Source organism: Myotis nattereri (genome assembly GCF_964212035.1).
Source record: "Myotis nattereri genome assembly, chromosome: 8".
In the NCBI taxonomy this organism is placed as follows: Eukaryota; Metazoa; Chordata; class Mammalia; order Chiroptera; family Vespertilionidae; genus Myotis; species Myotis nattereri.
The window spans coordinates 35,212,885-35,240,882 of NC_138083.1; the positions used below are offsets into that span (position 1 = coordinate 35,212,885).

The following is a 27,998-nucleotide window of genomic DNA, read 5'->3' on the forward strand; positions in this document are numbered from 1 at the left end:
CTGGGAAGGTGGAGGTGGATGGGGGTCAATGGGGGAAAAAGGACACATCTATAATACTTTTAACAATAAAGATAATTTTATTCTTTTTTTGCAAAAACTTTAAAATGTATTTATTTAGAGGTCACCTCAGCCCTCTTGGAAAGCAATTTAGTTAAGATCACTGATTGGGAGGAAAATCACGCTTTTAAAGGCAGAAGCAGAGACACCAGATTGGTGCAGAGCAGCCCCTCCATTGAAGTTGTTCATTTATGACCCCAGCACGCGAACACGTGACAGAGAACCACGTGGCGAAGGTTCAGTTCAAAATCCAGAACTAGAAATAGGCCAGCTCGTCCTGCTTGGTCTTGTTGGTCTGATAATTGTGCAAGGCCAAGGCCTTGTTTTCATGAGGGAGACTTTCAAACACTCGAATGTGCACGAAGTCATCATCTTCAACTTGAACCTTGATGAAGTAGTTAATCCCTGCGACCACCTGGCTCTTGTACTCGGTGGCCTTGAAAGTGGGGTACTTCTTGTTTTCCTTCTCCTCCAGCTGGGACTTCACCTTGTCGGCAATGGCCTGGATCTCGGCTGTGGCGGGCCGGGTTTCGGAGGGCCCGCCAATCAGCCTCCGGGTAGCGCTCATGGCGGAGCAGCGGGCACGGAGCAGCACGCACAGAAGAGCAGCGGCACAGAGCAATGGCCTGCGAGTGAGATTCAGGATAAATTTTTAAAAAAGAAAACTATAAATCCCTATAGAATCAATATCACTTCCATTTATTGAATGCTCACTACTGGCCAGGCCTAAGTCAATATTTTTCATGTGTAATCTCATCTTTACAGTAGACTCACAGAGTATCTCTGAATACCCGCAACATGCAAAAGGAAAAATCTGGACTGAGAAGCTCTAATTGGCCCAGGTCACACATTTGTGAGTGGGAGTAAAGCTGGGATTCAAACTCATGCCTCTCTGACACCAGTACCTGGAGACTGACCCACTCTGCTTGACAGTTTCCAAATATAAAGTGAAGCGTAATGGTTATCAGAAAAATCTCACACATCTGCACACCTACCCGGGTTGCGGGCTTGATCCCAGGTGGGGGGCATGAGGTAGGTGGCTGATCGATGATTCTCTGTCATCATTGATGTTTCTATCTCTCTTTCCCTCTCCCTTCCTCTCTGAAATCAATAAAAATATATTTGAAAAAATATGAAGTGTAATGATCTTGGAACACAAGCATCAATCAAATAGTTTTATAGTTATAAGTGTCAAAATAGGGGAGATACAAGTAAAAAATAAAATGAACCCAGGGCCCAGCTGGTGTGGCTCAATGGTTGAGCATCGACCTATGAACCAGGAGGTTACAGTTTGATTCCTGGTCAGGGCATATACAGGCTCAATCCCCAGTGTGGAGTGTGCAGGAGGCAGCTGATCAATGATTCTCTCTCTCATCATTGATGTTTATATCTCTCTCTCCCTCTCTCTTCCTCTCTGAAATCAATAAAAATATATTTTAAAAATAAAATGAACCCAGGGTCTGGCATACACATGATATTTAACAAGTATATGGAAGAGAGAGAGAAGGATGGAAGCATGTAGGAAGGAAATATAGCATTACTTATGCATTGATATTTTAAAAGTATGATGGTGCTTAAAGATTGTAGAGGAGCCTAAGAAATATGGGGGTGAGCACTTGTGATAAATGAGAATTACAATCTACTTGGTTTTTGGAACTTCGGAAGGGAGAAGGGATCAGGCAGGAGACAAGGGACCAGGAGGAGGTTAGCTTTCTTTCCCAGGACCAAAGCCTGGAGCCAGATCCTTAAAAGTCCCCCCACGTACTGCCCTGCTTAAAAAAGACTTAATGAGCCAAACTTGGTGAGAAAGAGCCCTAATACAGAGTTTCTGCCCTAGGGGACTATTTTTTGTGGTTATAATGTGAAGAGAAGAATGAGAGGTGTGATGTGTGCAGAATAAAAGGAGGCTAGCAGAGAAGAAGGCTGTAGAGTCAAAGAAAACAGTGATATGAGTGTGTGTATGTGTATGTGCAAGATCACATGATATGGGCAGTGCCAATCAGCTGTGTCCCTCTCAGCCCACCCACAGGAACACTGTAGCTAGAGAAATGCTCTTCTTCTCCCTCCACTCTGATCAGCTGATGCCTCTCCTCTGTGGCTCAGAAATTGTCCACACACACACACACACACACACACAGGCCTGGCTTCCCACCAACCTCAGTCAGGGTAGAGCTTCCAGAGGAAACCAGTTCACTACAAAGGGACAAGAGTGGGGAAAGGAGCCCTGACCAGTTTGGCTCAGTGGATAGAGTGCGGACTGAAGGGTCCCAGGTTCGATTCCGGTCAAGGGCATGTACCTTGGTTGCGGGCACATCCCCAGTAGTGGGTGTGCAGGAGACAGCTGTTTCTCTCATTGATGTTTCTAACTCTCTATCCCTCTCCCTTCCTCTCTGTAAAAAAAACAATAAAATATATATTTTAAAAAAAAAAGAGTGGGGAAGGGGAAAGGAAAAGGAAGGAGGGAGGGGAACTTTCCAGTTCACCAGTTTCAAATTCCCCACTGAAGGCCCTGCAGGCTCAAGCCTTTGGGCCAGGAGGCCAGGAGAGGACTCTGGTCAGACAGAGAGGTCTCTATGCACAAGCTCCAAGGAAGGGAGCAGAGATTCTTTACACTCCTGGCCTCCTAGACCCTAAGATGGCAGCAATAATGAAACTTAACAGGACTAACTGCTTGGATCATCTCAATTAACCTTCAAGACAGTCCTAGGGCCCAGCTGATGTGGCTCAGTGATTGAATGTCCACCTACAAATCAGGAGATCAGGGCACATGCCCAGGTTGTGGGCTCAATCCCTAACTGGGGGAGGGGGACGCAGGAGGCAGCCGATCAATGATTCTCTCTCATCATTGATGTTTCTATTTCTTTCTCTCCCTCTCTGAAATCAATAAAAAAAAAATATTTTTTTTTAAAAAAAACTCCTCGGAAGTAGGTCCTAGTATTATCTCCACTAAGCAGATGAGGAAACTGGGACTCAAACACATGATGTAATAAGCCCAAGCAATCTGGCACAAGAGATCACTGTGACACCATACTGTACCCCAGGCGAGGTTTGGATCTTAGTGGAGGCTGGGAGGCTTCCAAAGTCTAAGACTCCATGGTGTCCTGTGGGATGGAAACTAAACCAGCGACTTGTCCAAGGTCATACAGGCAATAAATGACAGAACCCGAATATGAAACAGATTATTTCTGATTTCTTAGCTTTAGCCCCTTCTACTGGGCTACTCAAGATCCTAGTTAAAATAAGACTCTCAGACTGTCAGAGAATTCAAGTTGTACGCTTGTGAAATTTAGAGTAAAGCAATGCTAGTACCATAAAATATTGGTGTTTAAGAGGGGACCCACCAAATGTCACCAAGTCTAATTCCCTTACCCCAAGCAAGAAGGCCCTTTATAGCATCTCCAAGAGCTTTCCCTCTAGCCTGAGCTTGGATGCCTCCAGTGACAAGGAGCTCACCTCTCCACAAGGCGGCCCATTTCAATTAAGAAGCTACTCCCCACCACCCAAGCCAAGGCAGGGAGAGGGAACTCATACTTCTTGATTTTGCTGTCCCAGTGCTGTCGCCTTAAAAGGCCTGTTCAAATCAAGGTTGAGAGAAATTTTAATAATTCTCCCATAACTATTCTATTTATTTCCTTCACAGGACTCATAACACTTTGCACTTCATGCTTCATATATTTACTTATCACCCATCTCCCCACTATATCTCAATAAAACTGTGTATTTATATAGTTCTAGTTTTGCTACAATTAAAGAAAGGTTTAACATTTTCAGAACCAAAGATTCCACTGTCATACTTGACTCATGTTCCCAAATATGATAGAAACCTAAAATGGATGATACAATCACTCTTGTCCAGTCATGACTGAGATTTACATGTAGCAAGCCTTAACAAATTTATAATCTCCTTTATTTACGTCTTATAAGTTGTATGATTTAGATGGTGCAGAAATACTTGTGAATCAAAATAAATTTTGCACTCAAGCTGGGTGACTCAGTTGGTTAGAGTGTTGTCCCGTGCACCAAAAGGTTTCGTGTTTGATTCCCTGTCAGGACACATACCTAGGTTGCAGGTTCGATCCCCAGTCAGGACACATGTAGGAGGAAACCAATCAATGATCAATGTTTCTCTCACATTGATCTCTCTCCCTCCCTCCTTTCTTACTTCCCTCCCTCCCTCCCTCCCTCCCTCCCTCCCTCTAAAATCAATAAACATATCCTCAGGTGCGGATTTTAAAAAAATACATTTTGCCATATCCCTTTCATGCTTAGCAGCTCAGTAATGTATGTTTTTAGATTTTACCCACCACTTATAGATTTTTTGGTTTTTTTTGTTGTTTGCTTTTTTACCAAGAGAGTTGTTCAGATTAGCTAATCCTCTAAACCAGGGGTTCTCAACATGTGGGTCTCAACCCCTTTGGCGGTCAAACGACCCTTTCACAGGGGTCGCCTAAGATCATCCTGCATATCAGATATTTACATTACGATTCATCACAGTAGCAACATTACAGTTATGAAGTAGCAACGAAAATAATTTTATGGTTGGGTCACAACATGAGGAACTGTATTTAAAGGGCCAGAAGGTTGAGAACCACTGCAAACTGTTAACTGAGCACTCACCCCAACCTGCAACCTGGGCGTGGGCCCTAAACTGGGAATCAAACAAGCGACCCCTCAATGCACAGGATGACGCTCAACCAACTAAGCCACACTGGCCAGTGCTGATTTATATTTTTAAAAGATCCTTAATGGCCACTAAACAAAATGTGGACAATGTGAGGGGGAATGGATTGATTAGAAGCAAAGAGATCATTTAGGGAAGTATTCAGATTATATATTACTGTGCAAAATACAACCCCACTTAGAGGCTTAAAACAATGACAGTCAATTATATTTCTCACTGTTTGCCTTGGGGCAGGGCTCAGTGGGGACAGACCATCTCTGTTCCACATAATGTCAGATGGAGTGGTTTCTAGTCCTCCCCATGTGCTGCTGGGCTTGCCCACAGCACGGTGGTTGGGTTGCAAGTTCTACTGTTCAAGAAAGCAAGGTGAAAGGACATAGTGTTTTTATGATCTAAGCTGAGAAGTCATATCAACATCATTTCTGTTGTACTCTATTGGTTAAGACAATCACAAAGGTCTTCCCAGACTCAAGAGGAAGGGAATTTGACTCCACCTCTTGATGGAAGAATGGCAAGATTCCAGAAGAGCACATGGCATGGGAACTATTGTTGCTGCCTTCTTTGGAAAGTCCAATCTGTACAGAGACTGCTGAAGTTGAGTATGGCAGATGGTGGTGACCTGGACTAGGGAGGTGGCTGAAGAGAAGATGGAGAGGAGTAAATATAATTAAGAGGTAATGAGGAGGTTAAGACTTGAGGATGACTTGTGTGAAGAAGATTAGGGAGAGTCAACAACAGACGACTTTTAAAGTGTGTGACAGTCTAAGACAGCCGTGGGCAAACTACGGCCCGCATCCGCCCATTTGAAATGAATAAAACTATTGAAAAAAAAGACCGTACCCTTTTATGTAATGATGTTTACTTTGAATTTATATTAGTTCACACAAATACTCCATCCATGCTTTTGTTCCGGCCCTCCGGTCCAGTTTAAGAACCCATTGTGGCCCTCGAGTCAAAAAGTTTGCCCACCCCTGGTCTAAGATAACTTAGGAAGAGAATGTAGAAAAAGAAAATAAACCAAGGGTTTGAGTCCTGAGTTAGAAATCAAGAAGAAGAGGAGTAGATGATCATCTCAGGAAGCAGGACATTTGCTGTTGGGTGTTTGTTTTTTTGTTGGTGGGAGGATGTAATTAAGAGAGGGTTTTTCTCTTAAACCAGACAATAATCCTAAACCCTCTAATTCTGGACCCAGGACAAGAAAATAAAGCTTGGGGCGTGGGGGGCGTGGGGGGGGGGTAATGGTGATGGTTTGAGCTGGGCTTTGAGGATGCTCATGTGAGGATCTAGAGCAGTGGTTCTCAACCTTGGCTGTACATTAGAATCACCTGGGAATCTTTTTAAAATCCTGATTTCTGGGCCTCATCCTCCGGAAATTCTGTTTCTTTGTTATGGGGTGAGGCCACAACATTAGTAACAAAGAAAGACTTTCCGGAGAATGAGGCCCAGAAATCAGGATTTTGAAAAGATTCCCAGGTGATTCTAATGTGCAGCCAAGGGTGAGAACCACTGATCTGGAGGCTTTTCAGAGAATGGAAGTATAGGGAACAGGAGCCAGGGCAATGGGTTTGGTTTTTTCCCTAAAGATAATGAGGAGCCAGGAAGGTGTTAACCTTAGCAGAAGGAGACTCATAGTCATGGTCTAAGAGTTTTTATCCCAATCCAGCATTTGATGAGGGAGGAACCAGAGGCCCTAGAGAGTTTCACTACCCCTGTACCCCTAGCCCACTATTAGTCACTTGAAAAAGACATTTGTCAATGAGCTGGAAACAGCCTGACGCTGGAGCCATATAGATTCAGCATCCTAGCACCACATCTGATAGATGACAGCAGAGGGCAGCAGAGAGTCAGGGCTGCAGGGTCCTAGGTAACTGGCCATCAAGCCTCCACAGAAGAAAGATGGGAGTCTAGAATGGTGCGGGAAGTGGGGATCCTTAAACTTCCCACTTCTGAAGCACCTTCTTCCCGTCCTTATATGAGGAAGTGGGATTATTATCATGCTTACCATTATCATACCAGCTACCATTTACTGAGCCCATCCCATCTCAGCACCTGCACCCCTCAGTCACAGACCCAGCCAATGGAAAGAGAACCACTTTGGGGGTCAGGCAGACTCGGCCTCAAACCCTGGCTCTTCCACTGACTCACGTAACTCACTTCCCCTCTAAGTCTCACTTGCCACATATATGAAAGGGGGATAATAAAACAAAAGCCCGGAGGGTCTGAAAGAATTTTTTTTAAAAAAATATTTTATTGATTTTTTACAGAGAGGAAGGGAGAGGGATAGAGAGTTAGAAACATCGATCAGCTGCCTCCTGCACACTCCCTAACTGGGGATGTGCCCGCAACCAAGATACATGCCCTTGACCGGAATCAAACCTGGGACCCTTCAGTCCGCAGGCCGACGCTCTATCCACTGAGCCAAATCGGTTAGGGCCTGAAAGAATTTTTAAAATTATATTTATTGGGGTAGTTCGGCCAGCGTGGCTCAGTGTTTGAGCGTTGATCTATAAACCAGAAGTTCACAGTTCAATTCCCAGTCAGGGCATATGCCCAGTTGCGGACTCAATCCATGGTGGTGGGGGAGGGGGTGTGTGCAGGAGGCAGCCTATCAATGATTCTATCATCATTGATGTTTCCATCTCTCTCTCCCTCTCCCTTCCTCTCTGAAATCAATAAGAATACATTTTAAATTTTGTATTGTGGTAACATTGGTTAATAACATTATATAAATTTCAGGTGTACAACTTTATACTATGACCTGAGAAAATTAAAGGGCCCCAACCCCCAACATACACACACAGAGACCCAGAGTTGGGAGTTCTACACACTGCCCCAACCCCCCAACCTTAACTGATTCCAGGAGGAGTCACATGCTGTGGAGGGAGCACGCCTGGGCCCAGAGCTCACCCACCCTCATGTTGCATTCAGAACAACCCTTTATTCCTTTCTTCCCACAGATGTTTCACTCACACTCCCCTCTGCTCTGCAATCCCCTCAAAATCATTCACGAGTAATTTTTCCAAATCACAGTAATTATCTCATTACTTTGATATTAATAGATTTCATTTGCCATCAAGGAGACAACTGAAAAGTTCCCAGGCCCTATGTGTGGGGAGGGACCCCTGGAGTCAGCTCTGCGTGAAAGCTGGCCTGGCAGCAACCCTGCGGTTCATTTACCCCAGCTCACTTCCCTACTACCCACCTTCCCTCACTCATGCTCTTGCCCATGTCAGAGACAAGCCTGACTCCTGAGAAATGGTAGAAATCAAATTGCCCAGTCTCCAGAGGCCTCGAGTCACACAGCAAAATAGAGGCAGCCCCTAGAAGGGGACCTAGGGTTGCTGGTCACCCAGGGACTTCCCCTCAGCTACACTTCAAGACAGATCTGACTTGGAGACACTACAAAGCTTAGCTAGAGGAGGAACGTCACAGATGACAGGTGTTAGGGGCATCCAGGGCCCACCCCAAAAAACTCCTTAGCAGACCTTCCCCAAGCTCCTCCCCTTCCCTCCCAATAACAACTAATATTTATTGAAAATGGTCCATAACCTTTCGGGGGGATAACTTACTTAATCCTCATAGCATCCTTGTTATTGAACCTATTTTACAAGTAATTTTTTAAATTTAGTGATTGATTTCAGAGAAAGAAAAAGGAGTGAGAGAAATTTCAATTCATGCATTCATTGGTTGCATCTTATATGTGCCTTGACCGGAATTGAACACACAACCTTGGCATATGAAGATGATCCTCTAATCAACTGAACTACCTGGCCAGGGCAGGACTCTTTTTTTTTTTTTTTTTTTTAATATATTTTATTGATTTTTTACAGAGAGGAAGGGAGAGAGATAGAGAGTTAGAAACATCGATGAGAGAGAAACATGGATCAGCTGCCTCCTGCACATCTCCTACTGGGGATATGCCCGCAACCCAGGTACATGCCCTTGACTGGAATCGAACCTGGGACCTTTCAGTCCGCAGGCCGACACTCTATCCACTGAGTCAAACCGGTTTCGGCATCTTTTTTATGATAAAGATTTACTAGTAATTAGCCCCATGTTAAATGAGGAATGAGAGTTTATGTAATCTGCCCAAAGACTTAGTCTCTCAGTATCAGATCTGGAATGAATTCATGTGGACCTGACTCCCAAGCCTATTCTCCTAACCATGAGACTCTTCTGCAAGCATCCTCCTCTTTAGGCCTCAGTTTCTCTATCTGTAGTAACCACAGGGACCATTCATGGATGAAAGCTCACTACTTGCCAGACACCAGTTTGCCCCAATCCCTCGTGGCCCATTGCACTTGATCTTATTAATGAATTAGAGGCCTGGTGCATTCGTGCATGGGGTTGTGGGGGAGGTGCCCAGCGTGAACCCTCTCGCAATCCAGGACTGCTGACTCCTAACCGCTCATCTGCCTGCCTGATCGCCCCTAACCCCTCTGCCTCAGCCCCATTACCATGGTTCCATCTGGAAGGACGTCTGGAATGACGTCCTGAAGGTTGCTTGCCTGCTGCCTAATTGCCCCTAACCACTCTGCCTGCCTGCCTGATCGCCCCTAACTGCTCGACTGCCTGCCTGATCGCCCCTAACTGCCTCTGCCTCAGCCCTGCTGCCACAGCTTCATCCAGAAAGACGTCCAGAATGATGTCTGGAAGGTCGTTCGGCTGTCCAGTCTAATTAGCATATAATGCTTTTATTATTATAGATTTGAATCTGTGACCCATCATAACCATGAAGTAACATGCCTTAGTCATACCCACTCTCAAGTGGATAAGTGGGTTTCCAAGTCCAAGGCTACCCAAGAATATTGCCTAGGATGGGGGAAGGGACAGTCTCAGCAGAAAGGCTGCCCAGGGCAAGGCAGACCAAGGCTGACTGATTGGGCAATCAGAGACTAGACTAGCCAAGCTGGTCAGCATGGGGAAGCAGAATAGAGGATCCTTTGTCAGGCCAGAAACTGCAAGGCTGCCCCATCCCCACCATCTGGCTCCAGCTACAGCCCAGTGATGCATGATGGGGAAATGGAGGAGGGGGGGTGCGCTGGAGGCTGCCCACCTGCTCTGTCTCCTGGGATAAGCCAACCCAAGACCTCCCAGGCCCATCTGGCCAACACATCCCCAAGCCCTGACCATCCCTGGGGACTCCTTTCGACAGGCTGAAATTGGCTGGGAGTGTGGCCAGCCTGTCGGGGTCGCAGGTCACTGTTAATCTGCCAGAACAAGGGAGGACAGGCGGGTGGGCAGGCAGCCGGTGTGGGCAACACCCTGGCAGTCCTGCTGTCTGATCTGGTGGCCCTGGAGGGAAATCTTTCTCCTCTGGAAGTCAGGGAAGTGGGCTAGAAATACAGAACTCGAGGAAAATTGCAGATGCTCACAGCTTGCTACCTAGCAATTTCACTTCTATATGGGACTTTAGAGAAAAGGTCAGGCACACGCTCAAGGTGTCATTGCAGCCCTGTGTGAGATAGTGAAACACTGGCAGTAACATGACACCAGTAGGGGACTAAATAAATGCAAGGACCTAGACCATCTTTCTCTTTTTGTTAATAAATTTTTTTTTATTAATTTTAGAGAGGAAGGAAGAAGCAGCAAGAGATAGAAACATCAATGATGACAGAGAATCATTGATAGGCTGTCTCCTGCACACTCCCCACTGGGAACTGAGCCTGCAACCTAAGCATGTGCCCTGACTGGGAATTGAACCGTGACCTCCTGGTTCATAAGTGGACACTGAACCACTGAGCCAAAATGGCTAGGTCTAGACCATCTTTCTTAATGGTACTCAACTATTGGGTCTGAGAACTGAAGCCCCATGTCAGCATGACTTGATTGTTTGTTCCAGGAAATTCTTACCTTAGAACAGTGGTTCTCAACCTTGGCTGCACATTAGAATCACCTGGGAATCTTTTTAAAATCCTGGTTTCTGGGCCTCATCCTCTGGAAATTCTGTTTCTTTGTTACTAATGTTGTGGCCCCACCCTATAACAAAGAAACAGAATTTCCGGAGGATGAGGCCCAGAAATCAGGATTTTAAAAAGATTCCCAGGTGGTTCTGATGTTCAGCCAAGGTTGAAAACCACTGCCTTAGAAGGTAGGACTGTAAACCAATAAATAACTTCACTATTTGCCTCAGGAAATTCTTGTAAACCAATTTGTTTAGGCAAATACTTTGCTCACCTTGGCAAACACCTTTCTTGCAGTCTGCTATTATTAATAACTAGAGGCCAGATGCACGAAATTCGTACAAGAGTAGGCTTTCCTTCCCCAGCCAGCACTGGCTTTCCTCCGGCACCAGGATCTAGGCTTCCCTCTGGCTGCCGGCAGGCACCTAGGACCGAGCTTCCCTCGCAGCTCCGGCTTCATCTGGAAGGACGTCTGGTCTAATTAGCATATTATGCTTTTATTATTAATAATAATAATATTGGAAAGAGCAAAGAATAATAAATGTCGGGGTGGGGAGAAGAGTCAGGACAATACCATATTATAGCTAAGACTCAGAAGGGGAAGAGGTAGAACTGAGGCCTAGACACAGTCACTCCAGAGTCCTCTGATTCCATGCAGCAGAGAGAGGACTATGCAGGTTCCAGACCTGATTGGAAGAAAATCTGGAAATGGGACTGGCTCAGCCCAGGTGTGCCTTTGAGCATTATATTTTCACCACACCGTCTGCTGTTGAAACTCTGGTGTTAGCACTCAAAGGTAGAGAAATGGACCCTGAAAGGTTGTCTAACCAATTGAATGGCTGGGTGAAGGACAGGTTCCAACTCCCAACCTCTCCATCCTCCTTCAAGAGTATCCTTGTACATGCTCCTTGTTCCCTCCTCCTGGGCATTCTTCCTCCCTTACCTGGTTAACTCCCACTGAACACTGAGAATTTAGCTCCCCAGCTGCTTTCACAGGGAAGGTTCCTAATTAATTAGAATTTCATGGCTTCAGAGTTCTTTTAGTTAGAATTCACAACCAGAGAATTCTATTGATTAGAATTTTATGGCACCAGGGAACTATTGATTAACATTACATGGCCCCAGAATTCTATTACTTAGAATTTTATAAGTTGAGAATGCTATTGATTCTAATTTCATGGCATCTTAGTGTTCCAGCAATGCATGCCTCCCCCAGATAGCCACATAGGATACTCAGCTCTCAGCTCAAACTGCGACCCAGAAAGAAAGGAAGAGAGGGAGGGAGGAAGGGAGGGAGAGAGAGAGAGAGAGAGAGAGAGAGAGAGAGAGAGAGAGAGAAAGAAAGAAAGAAAGAAAGAAAGAAAGACCGTCACCTTCTCACTCTCACCTCACTATTTCAAATTGTCTGTCTGCCACCTGCTCCTGCTTTATTTTACTCCATGGTGGTTATCGCCACTTCATATCAAATACATTACTTACTGCTTCCTACACTAGAATGTAAGAAGCTCCACCAGGGCAGGGATTTTTATCAGCCTTATTCACTGCTGTATCCCCAGGGCTGGAACAGTGCTTGTCACACAGCAGATACTCAATAAATATTTGTTGAATATTTATAAATGAATAAACTGTTGCAATTATTACATAAAAGTACCATATAATCATTTTTATACTTTTTCTAATAATTTTTGTTTGTTTATAATATATTTTACTAGTGCTTTAATTTAATTTTTAAAAATTTAACCTGCCGAAACCGGTTTGGCTCAGTGGATAGAGCGTCAGCCTGCGGACTGAGAGGTCCCGGGTTCGATTCCGGTCAAGGGCATGTACCTGGGTTGCGGGCACGTCCCCGGTGGGGGATGTGCAGGAGGCAGCTGATCGATGTTTCTCTCTCATCGATGTTTCTGACTCTCTATCTCTCTCCCTTCCTCTCTGTGAAAAATCAATAAAATATATTTTAAAAAAAAAATTTAACCTGACTGGTGTGGCTCAGTGGTTGAGCATTGAGCTATGAACCAGGAGGTCATAGTTCGATTCCTGGTCAAGGCACAGGTTATAGGGTCAATTGATCCCCGTTTGGGGGTGTGAGGGAAGCAGCTGATCAATGATTTTCTATCTTCACTGATGGTTTCTATCTCTCTCTCCCTCTCCCTTCTTCTCTGAAGTCAAATAAAAAAAATATTTTTTAAAATTTGATTTTAGAGAGAGAGGAAGTGGGGGGGGGGGAGAAAGAGAAAGAGAGAGGGAGAGAGAAACATTGGTCGGTTGCCTCTCGCATGCACCCTGACTAGGGATCAAACCCACAACCTGGGTATGTGCCCTGACTGGGAATCAAACCCACCACCTTTGGTATATGGAACAATGCTCCAACCAACTGAGACACACCAGCCAGGGCTCTAATCATTTTTTTAAAATAGTGACTGTCGTCCTGGCTGTGTTGCTAGATTGGTTGGAGCTTTGTCCTGTACAACAAAAACATTTTAGATTTGATTCCTGGTCAGGACACATACCTAGATTGTGGGTTCAGTCCTCTGTCAGGACTCTACTGGAGGCAACCAATAGATGTTTCTCTCTCTTTTCTCTCTCTCTCTCTCTCTCTCTCTCTCTCTCTCTCTCTCTCTCTCTCTCAATAAACATACCCTCAGGTGAGGATTTAAAAAATAAAATAGTGACTGTCAACTTATCTATATACCTTTTCTAGCATGCTGAAAAAGGGATTGTCTCTCCCCTCTCTCTCAATGCTCCTCTCTCCCTGAAACAGAGAGATCTCACCTGAGTCAAGATCTAGGCTCCTAGGAGAGGGAAAGGAATTACAATGAAGGGGATTGGGGAAAGGTGAGTCTCAAAGATCTAGAACCTACTACTTTTTCAGACTTCCAAATGTTACCATCACTTATAGCAGCGGTTCTCAACCTGTGGGTCGCGACCCCTTTGGGGGTCGAACGACCCTTTCACAGGGGTCGCCGAAGTCCATCGGAAAACACATATATAATTACATATTGTTTTGTGATTAATCACTATGCTTTATGTCCAATTTGTAACAATGAAAATACATCCTGCATATCAGATATTTATATTACGATTCATAACAGTAGCAAAATTACAGTTATGAAGTAGCAACAAAAATAATTTTATGGTTGGGGGTCACCACAACATGAGGAACTGTATTAAAGGGTCGCGGCATTGGGAAAGTTGAGAACCACTGACCTATAGGAAGCTCTCTCTAATGGCCAGATTAACTTGGCTCTCCTGTCAAATGCTCTTTAACTTCCAAGATCCCTGTTCACAGCTTTCTCTACCTTTTGTATTTAGAGATTTGCTGGATGATTGTTTGATATCTGCAGATAAGGACCCTATCTGCTTTATCCCTCATGCCTCAACCAGTGTCTGGCACACAGTAGGTGCTCCAGAACAATTTGTGGAATGAATGCATGAATACCATATCATAGTCCTGCTGACAGGATGGATCAGGACCTGCTAAGGGAAAGAGCTGCCAAGGGTCAGGGAATGCTAGAGGGAGGAAAACCCTCAGGGGACTGTGAGTGTGGGTCCCCAGCCTCCCCTCGGGAGCCATCTCCAGGGTTAAGAGGTAGGGTAGGTAGGGATGGGCAACTTTTTCTATAAATGGACAGATAGTAAAACATAGTCTGCCTGCTGTTGGAGCAATCAACTTTAAAACCATTTTTTAAAAAATATATTTTATTGATTTTTTACAGAGAGGAATGGAGAGAGATAGAGAGTTAGAAACATCGACGAGAGAGAAACATCGAACAGCTGCCTCCTGCACATCTCCTACTGGGGATGTGCCCGCAACCCAGGTACATGCCCTTGACCGGAATCGAACCTGGGACCTTTCAGTCCGCAAGCCGACGCTCTATCCACTGAGCCAAACCGGTTTCGGCGGAGCAATCAACTTTAGACAATATTTAAATAAGCATGGCTGTGTCTCAAAAAACAACAACCCTTACTTAAGGATGTTAAAGCTTAAATTTAATGTTTCACGCGTCACAAACAACATTCTTACTTTGATTTTTCCAACAGTTAAAAAGTGTAAACACCTCATAAATTTCCAAAATCTCAAAATAAGGCTTTATTAAGTAGAAAGTAAGGGTGGGAAACTGAGGTGAAGAAGTTTGCTCTCTGGTCTGTAAAGTTGGCCAAGTCACTTGACCATTCTGAGTCTTGGGCTCCTCCAGTGGAAAAGAAGATAATAAAAAACTTTAGTTCCTAAGGTAGTCTAGACTCTAGTCTAGAGTATTAACTAAGATAAAGCCTTTAGCTCCAGCCAAGCCAGCTCAGCATGAGACTCTAGATTACTATTGTTGATAATGATTATTATTATTACCAGGGGAACTTTGGTAGGAGCAAATGGAAGGATGCAGGCAAAAACCGCAGCTCCAAATCTCGCACACCAAGACCTCCAGAAACCTCCCTAACCTCCCCTGTCTCCCACCCTAACTCACTCCAGAGAGACCTCCCCAGCATTCTCCACCAGCCCCACAGGCCTCGGCCAAGACCAGAGACATGCCCATGGCAGCTGGCCAAGGTGGGAGGAGAGGGCCCAGTGTGGAGGGAAGAGCGTTCTGACCAGGCCCCCTACGCATTGTCTAAGCCTGCCAGACCATCAGCCCGCTAGCCAGCTGATGTCCTCAGTTGCCGACACCAGCTGGCCGGCCCCACCCCCACCCAACAACCTTTCCTCCCAGGTCCCTCCCTGTCACTCAGCCTCCGCCCCCACCCACCCACAGCCTAGAAAGACTCCAGGTCGACCAGAGGGTCTGAGCTTTTGTCCCCTAAATATAGGATGATTTGCATTCCTTTAGCAATTTGCACACTTCATTCATTTGTAGAGAGCTAGATGCTGCAAAGCCTGCAGGGACCTTTGGGTTTATTTTACTTGAGTGGCGTTTTAGAATGTGATTTTGGGCGTTCGCTTTCAGCCTTCAGCACTTCCTTATTCTGGAACTTTGGCTAAGTGACTTTGCCACTCTGATCCTCAGTTTCCTCATCTGTAATAATAATACCTTTCCTCTAGAGTGGTTGTGAGAAATAAATAAGAGAACGCATGCAATGTACCTGGTACAAAGTATGAGCTTAACAGATGATAGCTGCTATTAAACATATTATCAGCATCCTAATGTCCTCCACAGTCAAGTATTAAAACCTATGATGTCCAATAAGATAGCCACTAGGTGCATGTGGCTACTAAAATTCAAATTGAATTGAATTGAATTAAATTAAATAGAACTTTAGTACTTCAGTAGCACCAGCCACATTTTAAGTGCTCAACAGCCACATGTTCTGGTGGCTGTCCTACTGAGCAGCACAAATATAGAACAACTTCAATTATCCAATAAAGTTGTATCAGACTATGCTGATTCACACTCTGTATTCCCTTGAGCTTTTCTTCCTTTCCCTCCCATCTGCAGTCTTTTTCCCCACCCCCATCAAGGTAATGACCTTGGTGAGTGGGTGTTCTTTTGTTCTCTGCACCTGGGCAGGAGGTAGAGAACAGGTGTGGAGCTGTGCCCTGGAGGACCTAGCGGGTGGGCGCAATTGTCTGTGCTGTAAAGCAAACAGCTGCACCCAACTCCCTGCCACCAGCAGGAGCCTCCTTGGGTCCGGATGTAGATGAGGGCCCTGTCCTCACCACCTCCCAGAGGCAGTTTAAGGTCACGCAACACGTCTGGGCCTGGATGAGCAGTTTCCAGCACAGCTGACACCTGGGGAAGGTGTACCAGATGGGAGGCCCAGTGTGGAGCGGAGGGGAGGATTAGCAACCTCTCAGTGCCAAGGCTTAGCTGCACCAGAGGCTGAAAGGAGTAAATGGGTCACATTCAGACTATTTCAAATTATATACACCAACCTTACTGCTGGAGTTTTAACCACCACAGCAAGAATTGTAAAACATTCCCATGTGATGGTCTATTACAGCGACATTCAACCAGTGTACCACAAGATTTTTAAAACATGCAATACTTGACTATTTAGTCAGGGATACTGATCTCTTTTCCCTTAGACTGTCAAATTAAAAAATGACAACAGCCAGCACAACAATAGCAGCCCTGTGTGAACGATCAAAATTTTTTTGTCAGATCGGAAAAAAATATATTTTTTGGTGTGCTGCAGAATTTAGTACATAATTAGTTTATGTGCGCCATGAAATGAAAAAGGCTGACAATTGCTGGCCTATTGGCATCTCTAAACCTGAAGTCTTGATGTTGCTCCCAGGATGTGTCTGTTAATCCCACAGTTGTTCCCATCTAAAGGATGGCTGCCCCATCCTTCCAGCTGTCACCCCCAAAATGAGAATGTTGGTACACTTGAAGTTGTCTGATAGGCTCTTTACATTATCTTCATGTTTTTTGGATTCTTTTTGTTCTTCTGATTGGGAGATTTTTGCTTCCTCATATTCCAAATCACTGATTTAATTCTCAGAATCCTCTATTCTATGTTGAAACTCTGTAAATTATTCTTTATTTCAGTTAGTGTGTGCTTAATTTCTGACTGGTCCTTTTTCATGTCCTTGTCATCCTCACTAAGATCTATGAACGTCTCACTAAGTCCTTTGAAAGTCTTATGAAGGTCCTTGAGAAACCTTATAACCATGGTTTAAAACAGGGGTGGGCAAACTTTTTGACTCAAGGGCCACAATGGGTTCTTAAACTGGACCGGAGGGCCAGAACAAAAGCATGGATGGAGTGTTTGTGTGAACTAATATAAATTCAAAGTAAACATCATTACATAAAAGGGTACGGTCTTTTTTTTCAATAGTTTTATTCATTTCAAACAGGCCGGATCCGGCCCGCGGGCCGTAGTTTGCCCACGGCTGGTTTAAACTCTGTATCTAGAAGTTCGTTTGCTTCCATTTCTTTCATTTATGACATGTTTCTTTGTCTCCACATTTTGGCTGCTTCCCTATGTTTGTTTCTATGTATTAAGTAGAGCTGCTATGTCTCTTGGAATTGGTAGAGTGGCCTTGTGTGGTAGGTGTCCTGTAGGGCCCAGTGGCTCAGCCTCCCCAGTCACCTGAGCTGGGCACTCTAGGTGCACCCCTGTATGGGCTGTGTGTACAGTCTTGTAATTGAGGGTTGATTGCTGTCGGTGTCACTGGGAGGATTTGATCTCCAAGCCAATGGCTGTAAGGACCAGCTGTGACTACAGTGGGAGAGCTGCTGTGCTGGAAAAACTCCTATGGAGGACTTGCTTCAGTGGGCATTGGTGCTCACTGAGTCTGCCCCTTGAGTGTGTCACTTGTGGATGTGTAGAACATTGATCTGGTATGGTCTGAAGCTGTCCACTGAGTGCACTGGTTCTAGGGGCTCCAGGGTGGTGTAAAGTCAGCTACTGACTGGGGGCCACCTGGCAGGTGCTACAGAGAGATCTGCAGATGGCTGCTATTTGTATTAGGCTTGGAAATACCCAGGCCAGGCCCAGTTCTGAAGCAAGGCAGGCTGGTGCTGGTACTGGGCCTTGGGCCTTTTATTGATAGGTTTGGGGCACATTGACACCAGCTGCAACTTGTTTGAGAGATTTTAGTAAAGTCTGAAGCCTGATCCAGGACAGACCATTCATATGGAAAAGCTGCTGCAAACAGCTTGGGTGGGGCTGCAAATTGGATGGGGCAGGTCTCAGGAAATCATGAGGGCTGAGCAAACAGTATGAACCAGGCAGATGGAGACTCAGATATGGCTCCTGCCAATCAGCTCTTCAACAGGGAGGTCCCAGCACAGGAACAATGACCCCTGTGAGCACTCCTGTCTGGGAGAAAGCTGCCCCTGAGTTCCTGCCCTGATGCCAGATAATCCAGTTCCTCCCCGTATGTGTCTGGGTCTCCCAAAGCTGTCCAGCACTGGAGCTCAGAGGGATGGAGTCCAATTGCCGCCCTTTAAAAGTGACATGTGGGTCTCCAGCAGCCTCCGTGTCACTCAGCCACAAACCCCACTGCTTTTTACAGCCTGCAGTTATGGGGACTTCTCTTCCCAGTTCTGGTACCCTGGGCTGGGGGGCTGGTGTGGAGCTTGGCCCTCGAAGAGATGATCACCCTCCCAATTAAAAAAACAGTACAGTCCTAGCTGATTTAGCTCAGTGGATAGAGTGTCAGCCTGCAGACTGAAGGGTCCCAGGTTCAATTCTGGTCAAGGGCACATACCTGGGTTGTGGGCTTGATCCCAAGTAGGGGGCATGCAGGAGGCAGCTGATCAATGATTCTTCATCATCATTGATGTTTCTATCTCTCTCTCCCTCTCCCTTCCTCTCTGAATCAATAAAAATATACATTAAGTATATATATATATTAAAAACAGTACAGGTGGGTGTTAGACCAGCCCATTCCACCACTCCTACCAGTCTCAATGTGCTTTCTTCTTACTCCTCTAGTTGTAGGACTTCCATTCAACTTTCAGGAGGTTCTGAATGATGGTTGTTCTGTATTTTAGTTATTTTGATGTGGTTGTGAGAGGCGGCGCCTACCAACATTTACATATGCTGCCATCTGGGTTTTCTCTGAAATTAAAACTTTTTAAACTAAAAAGCAGTTTATGGTGGGTAGTCATGTCTCAGGCCAGTGTCATCCCTGACAAAGGTCAATCTTTACTTTTCTTTTTAAAATATTTTTCTTGATTTTAGAGAGGAAGGAAGAGGGCGAGAAAGATAAAAACATCAATGACGAGAGAGAATCACTGGTTGGCTGCCTCCCCCATGCTCCCTACTGGGGACTGAGCCCACAACCTGCGTATGTGCCCTTGACTGGAATCAAACCTGGGACCCTTCAGTCTGCAGGCCAGCACACTATCCACTGACCCAACCCAGCCAGGGCATGGTCAATCTTTACTTTAACTGAGCCTGTCTATTGTCTCTTTTTAAAAAATATATATTTTATTAATTTTTCACAGAGAGGAAGGGAGAGGGACAGAGAGCTCGAAACATGGATGAGAGAGAAACATTGATCAGCTGCCTCCAGCACACCCCACACTGGGGATGTGCCCGCAACCAAGGTACATGCCCTTGACCGGAATCGAACCCGGGACCCCTCAGTCCGCAGGCAAACGCTTTATCCTCTGAGCCAAACAGGTGAGGGCCTATTGTCTTTTTGCATCCACAATAACATATCGTTGGAATGTCAAAGTAATTTTCCTTTTTCTGACCCCTCCAAGCACAGGCTCGTTGGACACCACAATTCCCCTCATTGTTATTGAGTTAATTGTTGGCTATTAACTATCCTGGCCCCACCTAAGTAAAAGAAGTATGTGTCTATCATTTTACTTTTTCTTTAATCCCAGAGGTTTCCCTGCTTTGCTTTCTCCGGCCTCCCTAATCTATTACCAATGGATTTCATGTAACCCACTTACGTCTCCTCTTTTGATTGTAATGTATAAAACAAGGTGAGTTACTGCCATTTTCCAGGGCATTATCTCAATCCGTTGAGATATGTTTCCCTGAATTTGTGGACAGTTTGGCTCAAATAAACTCACATTCTTTACGATTTGAATGTTTCTTACATTGACAAAATACATCTCAAATTCAACCCCTTCTTATCATTTCACTGCATGCCACCACCCTGGTCTAAGCCACCACTGTCTCCCTCCAGGATTAGTGGCAGCTTCCCACCTTTGCCTCCTCCAGTGTACTTTTTTAACATTAATTTTTATTTATTGATTTGAGAGAGAGAGAGAGAGAGAGAAACATCGATTTGTTGTTCCATTTATTCATGCATTCATTGGTTGCTTCTCTATGTGCCTGAGTAGAGATCAAATCTGAAATCTTGGCATTTTGGGAAGACTCTCTAACCAACTAAACTACCTGGCCAGGGCTGTGTTGAATTGTTTAAAGTAGGGGCCAGAAGGGAAAACAAATCAGACCCCTGTAGGGCACACTTGAGACCTTTTGCATTCTCTTACCTCAGGCTGTGACATACCTTCCAGGATCTCCAAATGGCAGCCTGGAGCCCAACTATCCTACCGAAATCACTTTCTTTCCCTGCAGCCTGAACTTGCTGAAAGGGGTGTGACTGACAGTCTAAAAAGCTCTGAGGGTGGGGCAAGGAAAGAAGAGGTAAAAGGGGCCCTGGCTGGATTGCTCAGTTGGTTAGAATATCATCTGGATATTCTAAGGTCGTGGGTTAGATCCCTAGGCAGGACACAGGCAAGAAACAACCAATGAATGTATAAATAAGTGGGACAACAAATTGATGTTTTTCTCTCTTTCTCCAAAATCAAATAATTTTTTTTAAAAAAAGAAGAGGTAAGAGGGAGGAGGAGGTCTGAAAGATAGGCAGGGGTCATGTAATTAATATAGGACTTTATAGGTCCTCACTGGCAATTTAGATCTTATTTGTATTTTTTACTGATGTTAGAGAGAGGAAGGAAGAGAGAGAAAGAGAGAAACATAGATTTGGTTGCCTCCTGCATGAGCCCCAACCATGGGTCAAACTGGAAACCCGGCTATGTGCCCTGACTGGGAATCTTGGGAGTATGCTCCAATCCACTGAGCCAGGCCTGCAGGGGCAATTTGGATCTTATTTTAAGTTCACTGAGGAGTCTTGGAGGTGTTTGTTATTTTTGTTTGTTTATTTTATTACTTTTTATTAAGGAAAAAATATATAGAAAACAAATCCCAAATGTGAATTTTTTTAAGCTCAACACCCCCTCACCCCTTATGATGGTCCAGCACCCAGATCAAGAATCAGAACTTCACGAGCTTCCAGAAGCCCTCTTGGAGTGCCAACCTACTCAACAGCCTTCCCCCAACCCAAGGGTCACCACTATCCTGACTTCTAACAGTGTAAATTAGTTTTACTTATTCTTAGAACTTTACATATAAACTAGAGGTCTGGTGCACGAAAATCGTGCACTGAGGGGGGGGGGTTACTCAGCCTGGCCTGCACCCTCTCACAGTCTGGGAGCCCTCAGGGAATGTCTGACTAATAGCTCAGGCCTGTTCCCCGCCAGCAGTCAGACATCCTTAGTGCTGCTGCGGAGGCGGGAGAGGCTCCTGCTACCACTGCTGCACTTGCCAGCCTTGAGCCCTGCTCAGGGCTTCTGGCTGATGGGCGCTCCCCCTGTGGGAGTGCACTGACCACCAGGAGGCAGCTCCTGCGTTGAGCATCTGCCCCCTGGTGGTCAGTGCACATCATAGTGACCGGTCATTCCTCCATTCGGTTGATTTGCATATTAGCCTTTTATTATATAGGATGGAGTTTGTATATACTCTTTTGTGTTGGCATCTTTCACTCAATATGTGAGTTTTATCTCTATTGTCTCTATAGTTTCTTCATTTTCATTGCTATGTAGTATTCCATTGTGTGAGTATATCACAATTTGTCCTGTTGACAGACATTTCGGAACTTTCTGGTTTGGGCTTTTGTAAATAATGCTCTTTGGAATGAACTCAAAGAGTCTGGAGGCTTTGGTTAGAAATAAATGATAAAGATTTGTTCAAGGGTCTTAGAGTTTACAAACTGGGAAAACAGCTAGGCGTATACTCAGAAGTGCTCAAAAAAGAAAGAAAAGTTAAGAGTTCTTATAGTAAAAGTACATGCCAAAGAAATATCAGTCTTGCATTCTTAGCCCTAAGGTTGGTCCAGGATGGTTATCAGTAAAATGTCAGGCAGTCTGGAAGATGGATGCCAGGTGGTTTGGATAATAGATGTCAGGTGGATGTCTGTTGGCCTGGATGCCTGAGTCCTTCAGGGGGTAATCAGAAGACTATCTGGAGGTCTGCTGTATATCCAGATGTATATCCAGGAATTGATGCATAACTGGGAAGTTCAAAAGTTTAAGTTCCCAGGCTAGTTAGGACAAGAATAGTCTTTCCTCATGCCTCAACCTTCAGAAGTTAATAATTTTAGCAGCTTGGTTGAAGTGACTCCATTTCATACATCCTCTATCTTCACTCATTCTTAGCTCCTATAAACAGTTGTATATATGTGTTTTCGTGCTCACATGGCAGCATTTCTCCCCAGTATCTGTCTGGAAGTGGAAATGCTGGGTCATAGAACAGGCATGTGCTTAGCTTTACTAGGTACTGTTTTCCTAAGTGGCTGTACCATTTATACTCCCACCATCAGAGTACGCGAATTCATGAGGATTTTAGGCAAAAAGTGATACAATCTGAATCCTGGTCCACCATCGGAAATATCAAATGTTTGTTGAAATATCAAATGAATACACAAGCACAAGCTGAAAAGGGAGACAGTTCTGACTGAGGCTGGCTGAACTCTCCTGAGTGGCACTTTCTCATCAGACCCATCCTGGGCCCAAAGACCAGACAGAAACAAGAAAATGTCCCTGATGCTAAGAAACAAACAGCCTATATGGAGGACTTAAAATTGTGCTCCAGGCTGGTGTGGCTCAGTGGCTGAGCATTGACCTAAGAACCAGGAGGTCACAGTTCGATTCCCAGACAGAGCACATGCCTGGGTCACAGCTCTATCCCCGGTAGGGGACGTGGAGGCAGGTGATCAATGATTCTCTCTCATCATTGATGTTTCTATCTCTCTCTCCCTCTCCCTTCCTCTCTAAAATCAATAAAAATAGTAACAAAATGTCTAAAGGAAGACAAAAAAAATATATAAAGCGGCAACAAGAACCTCACCCTGAAGAGTGGAAGTCACTATGAGTAAGACATGGATTCTAGTGGTATTTATCAGTGAAGTCGCTGAGATGATGTGGCACTTCTGAGTCTCATGACTTTACTTAACCATCAGGGAACAATATTGGCCATTAACAATGTGCCATATTTTCACCTACAAATCTGGAAATGTAAAATATTTTTAATACTCATTGTTAAGGGTGTTGGGAGATGAGCATGCTCAACCAATACTGGTAGAAATATGATTTGCTGAAACTGAAAATGTTGTTATAATTGACCCAATAATACTGTAGTAGGCAGTTAGGCATGAGCAGAGTAGGAACCATAGGCCAGGTAAGGAAGGTCACCAGGGAGGAAAGCCCTGTGTGCCTAGCAACAGCCTACTGTAGGAAGAGACCTCCTCTCCAGGATGACCTTTCCTCCCCATCATATCGCTGGTTATGCAGTTTAGACCCCATGACCTTTCATATCCCTAGTCATGTGGCAGACCCTGTTAGAGTTGGAACAAGGAGACTGGAGTATAGCCTTATATGACTCCCTTGTACAACTACTCCCTTACATTAAGCCCTAGAGATAACATCTGGGCCTCAGTTGTGTTTCAGCTCCAGGCCCAGAAAAACAGCAAGGCCAGGTGGGGTGACATCATGGCTGGCATCAGGACCAACTTCAATGACTAATGACCCCCCTGCCCTGGCGTGGACCAAGACCCTGAAAGGACACACCTGAAAAGCTGATGAATAGTCTATTGAGATCCTCCCCTGAGACCTCTAGATAAAACCCCTTAAGAGGAAGGACCATCACTGGAGCTCCACCTCTGTCTGTCTCTGGAGCATGCCCATGCCTTTCCCCTCGCCTTCCCCCAGGCACATTCATTCTCTGTTTTTCTTTTTCCTAAGCTCCAAGGGCCCTTCTTTTGCCTCTGTAATTTGTTTCCTGAGCCCATTTCTCTTATGATGCACTTCATGTACCTCTGTGACTTTCTAAATAAACTTGGTCTTACAGTTTGAGTCTTAGCTCTGAATTCTTTCTTAGCCAGAACTCAAGTGCTGAGGTTGCTGGACTGAGGTCCAGTTGCTGGTAACATTCTGGTACTGTTTTTCCCCTAACAATACTATTTTGAAAGCCTACTGAGCCCAGCTAGCATGGCTTAATGGTTGAGCGCTGACTTATGAACTAGGAGATCACGGTTTGATTCCCAGTCAGGGCACATGCCTGGGTTGTGGGCTTGATCCTCAGTGTGGGGTGTGCAGGAGGCAACCAATCAATGATTCCCTCTCATCATTGATGTTTCTATCTCTCTCTCCCTCTCCTTTCCTCTCTGAAATCAATAAAAATATATTTAAAAATAAATAAGGTATATAAAGTATTATTTTTTAAAAAGCCTTTTGAAAGAATCAGAAAAGAAGAAAGTGTGATGCACAGTGATGTTCAATAAGACATAATTTATAATAGAAAAAAAGAAAAAGAAAAAAGCAGCCCTAATGGCTATTCATATCAGATTCTACCAAAAACAGAATGTCATGTGGCCATCTATCAAGTAATATTTATGAATAATTTTTAGTGACACAACAATAATGCTGACATCTATAATAGTGAAAAAAGAAGCAAGGCAGGATGCAGAAATGTATTATCAGTATGATCTCAGTTATATAAATACCCATTAATAAAAAATAGTTGAGCCCCGGCATGGTGGCTCTGTTGGTTGGAGCATTGTCCTATACACCAAAAAAGGTTATGGGTTTGATTCCTGGTCAGGGATCATACCTAGGTTGCAGGTTCAATCCCTGGTCAGGATGCATACAGAAAGCAACCAATCAATGTTTCTCTCAGGGAATGTTTCTCTTGGTTGCTTTCTCTTTCTCTAAAAACCAATAAACATATCCTCAGGTAAGGGTTAAAGAATGGTTGAAAAAAAGTAGCTGAGGGGGACTCTTTCCCCCTCCTCATGTGGGAGTCTGTATTTGTTCTTCAATAAATTTTCACCTTTGCTATAAAAAAAAAAGTAGCTGAGAAGGATATTTAGTAAAACGGTGAAAGCAATTTATTTATTTATTCATTTAGATTTTTAAATCGATTGTTAGAGAGAGAGGAAGGTAGAGGGAGAGAAACATCAATGTGTGAGCATAATATAAATCCAATCGGCTGCCTCCTGCATGTCCCCTGCGGAGGATCAAGCCGGAAATGGGAAATTGAACAGGTAACGCCCAGGTGCCCAGGACGATGCCCAACCAACTGAGCCACACTGGCCAGGGCAGCAATTTATTTTTTAGTGTCAAGAATTAAGAGTGGTTTTCATTTTCTTCTTAATCTTGTTGTGTAGTAACAAATTCCTCACCATTAGTATGCTCACATTCCTCTCATAATCATAAACAATAATGAATTTTAACAATAGAACCTGCGGTCAAAAAGTCAACATGTTTATCTCTTAAGCTCCTGTGCTCTTCAGCCTCCTAGGGAGAAAGGGTCTTGCTTATTGGAAAAGTCCCACCCATGCCAAATACTGTACTTCTCTGGTGCACAGAAAGGCTTTCTAAAATGCCATCGGCGCCCTAACTGGTTTGGCTCAGTGGATGGAGAGTCGGCCTGCGGACTAAAGGGTCCCAGGTTCGATTCCAGTCAGGGGCATGTACCTTGGTTGCGGGCACATCCCCAGTAGGGGATGTGCAAGAGGCAGCTGATCGATGTTTCTCTCTCATCGATGTTTCTAACTCTCTATCCCTCTCCCTTCCTCTCTGTAAAAAATCAAAAAAAATAAAAAATAAAATGCCATCGGCATTACAGGCCCCTATTCACTCAATAAAGACCATACACCTTTAAATTAGCTTTCCCTCACTGACACTCAACTGGCTGGGCCTTGTGTTTATCATTCATTAGCAGAAGGGGCATGGCCAGGGCAGACGGCAGGCAGCATGCACTTCTCCCTGCCACCCATCTTTATCCTCTTTGTTACTGAAGAAAAACAATTACTTGGTTTGGACAAGAAACAGCCAGGGCTCTGAGCAATTTCCTTAGGTCTATAGAGACTATAATTCCTTTACAAGGTTGTGAAAAGAATGTCAGAATTCAATTCTGTCACTTGAGACTAAACTTCTCACACAGGCAAACTTTATGGTAAGTCTCTGAGTCTCAGTATGATCATTATCAGTATGATCTCAGTGTCTTCAGCTGGAAAATGGAACAGTTGCAAAACTGAAGTCAAATTGAGTTTGCAAGGCACCCAGCCCTGTCTCTGACTCTATTTTTTGTTGTTAATCCTCACTGAAGGATATTTTTCCATTGATTTTTTTAGAGAGAGTGGAAGGGAGGGGGAGAGAGAGAGAGAGAGAGAGAGAGAGAGAGAGAGAGAGAGAAACATGGATGTGAGAGAGACACATTGATTAGCTGCCTCCTGCATGCACCTGGATCAGGGCAGGAATGCAGCCTGCAACCGAGGTACATACCCTTAACTGGAATCAAACCTGGGTCCCTTCAGTCCGAGGGCCAACACTCTATCCACTGAGCCAAACCATCTAGGCCCTAGGGCACCTTGTCTCTTACTTTTTTTTTTTTTAATATATATTTTTACTGATTTCAGAGAGAGAGAGAGAGAGAGAGAGAGAGAGAGAGAGAGAAAGAAACATCAATGTAAGAGCGAATCGTTGATCAGCTGCCTCCTGCATGCCCCATACTGGGGATTGAGCCCACAACCTGGGTATGTGCCCTTGACCGGAATCGAACCTGGAATCCTTCAGTCCGGAGGCCAATGCTCTATTCACTGAGCCAAACTGGCCAGGGCCTCTTACTCTTAAATGTTAGTGTCTCAGACCCTATAGGCCTTAGGTAACCAAAGAATACTGGCAGTGAATGGAGGGATGGGGCAAGTTTTGGACAACTGGAAGATTGGACATTTCTTGCTATTACTACTACCATCTCTCTCTCTCTCTCTCTCTCTCTCTCTCTCTCTCTCTCTCTCTTGATTTCAAAGAGGGAGGGAGAGGAAGAAAGAGGAAGAAACATCAATGATGAGAGAGAATCACCGAATCATTGATGGGCTGCCTCCTGCACATTCCCCACTGGGGATTGAGCCTGCAACACGGCATGTGCCCTGACTGGGAATCAAACTATGACCTCCTGGTTCATAGGTCAATGCTCAACCTCTGAGCCACGCCGGCTGGGTTGCTGCACATAGTTTATCCCTTTATTTTGCTTGTAAAAGAACTCTGTCATTGTACATAGAGGAGTTTGGCATTTTTAACCTTTTGTTTTAATTTTAGTCCCTATTTTTGAGTCCTTAGGAGGCAGAATAGTTCAGAGTAGCTCAAAGTACTAGGTCTGAAGTCAGGAGTTTCTGGGTTCCAGTCCCATATCTGCTTTTTGCTAACAGTAGCCGTGGGCAAGCTGACTGATGGGAAAGCTCTTCCCATTCGTGCAGAAAATGAAAAATAATACCGCTCTCCTTTATTGTGAGCATTAGCCTGATGGAATGTATAAAAACAGGACCTGAACAATGATAATAACGAAAACTAAACGATATTAATATAATGACGATGACATTTTGCACTTTTGGAACACGGTAGGCCAAAAAGAAGTGACTTACCCAGTCACAGGCTCAAAGGCGACCAGGCCTTAACGCGGAGAACTCAGGTGAGGCGCCGTCTCCTTCCTCCCTAAGCTCCGCCCCTAGGACTCCGCCCCGGTCCCCGGGCCTCGGCCGACGCTCGGGCCTCTGCGGGAAGCTTGGTCCCTAAAGCGTGAGCCTAGCGTGTGACCAGCGCGAGTGACGCAGGAGG

General features: G+C 44.8%; 1 protein-coding gene across 2 annotated transcripts; it reads right to left on the reverse strand.

Annotated features, from left to right (window-relative positions):
• Positions 1 to 61: 61 nt before the first annotated feature.
• LOC308523251 (cystatin-B-like) lies at positions 62 to 27,987 on the reverse strand. Of its 2 annotated transcripts, XM_081097003.1 has the most exons (3): positions 27,806 to 27,890; positions 1,053 to 1,158; positions 62 to 683 (listed from the first exon to the last, which is right to left on the reverse strand). In XM_081097003.1, exon 3 carries the CDS (start codon positions 623 to 625, stop codon positions 314 to 316), a length of 312 nt encoding a protein of 103 aa, XP_080953129.1. In that variant the 5' UTR covers positions 626 to 683; positions 1,053 to 1,158; positions 27,806 to 27,890; the 3' UTR covers positions 62 to 313. The 2 variants fall into 2 exon arrangements, with proteins under 2 accessions (XP_080953129.1, XP_080953128.1); XM_081097002.1 differs by lacking the exon at positions 1,053 to 1,158 and having other exon boundaries at positions 27,806 to 27,987.
• Between the last annotated feature and the right edge of the window lie 11 nt (positions 27,988 to 27,998).

What these genes read in the sequence shown, in the direction of transcription:
- LOC308523251 (XM_081097002.1), bottom strand. Translation starts at nt 625, where the DNA reads ATGAGCGCTACCCGGAGGCTGATTGGCGGGCCCTCCGAAACCCGGCCC.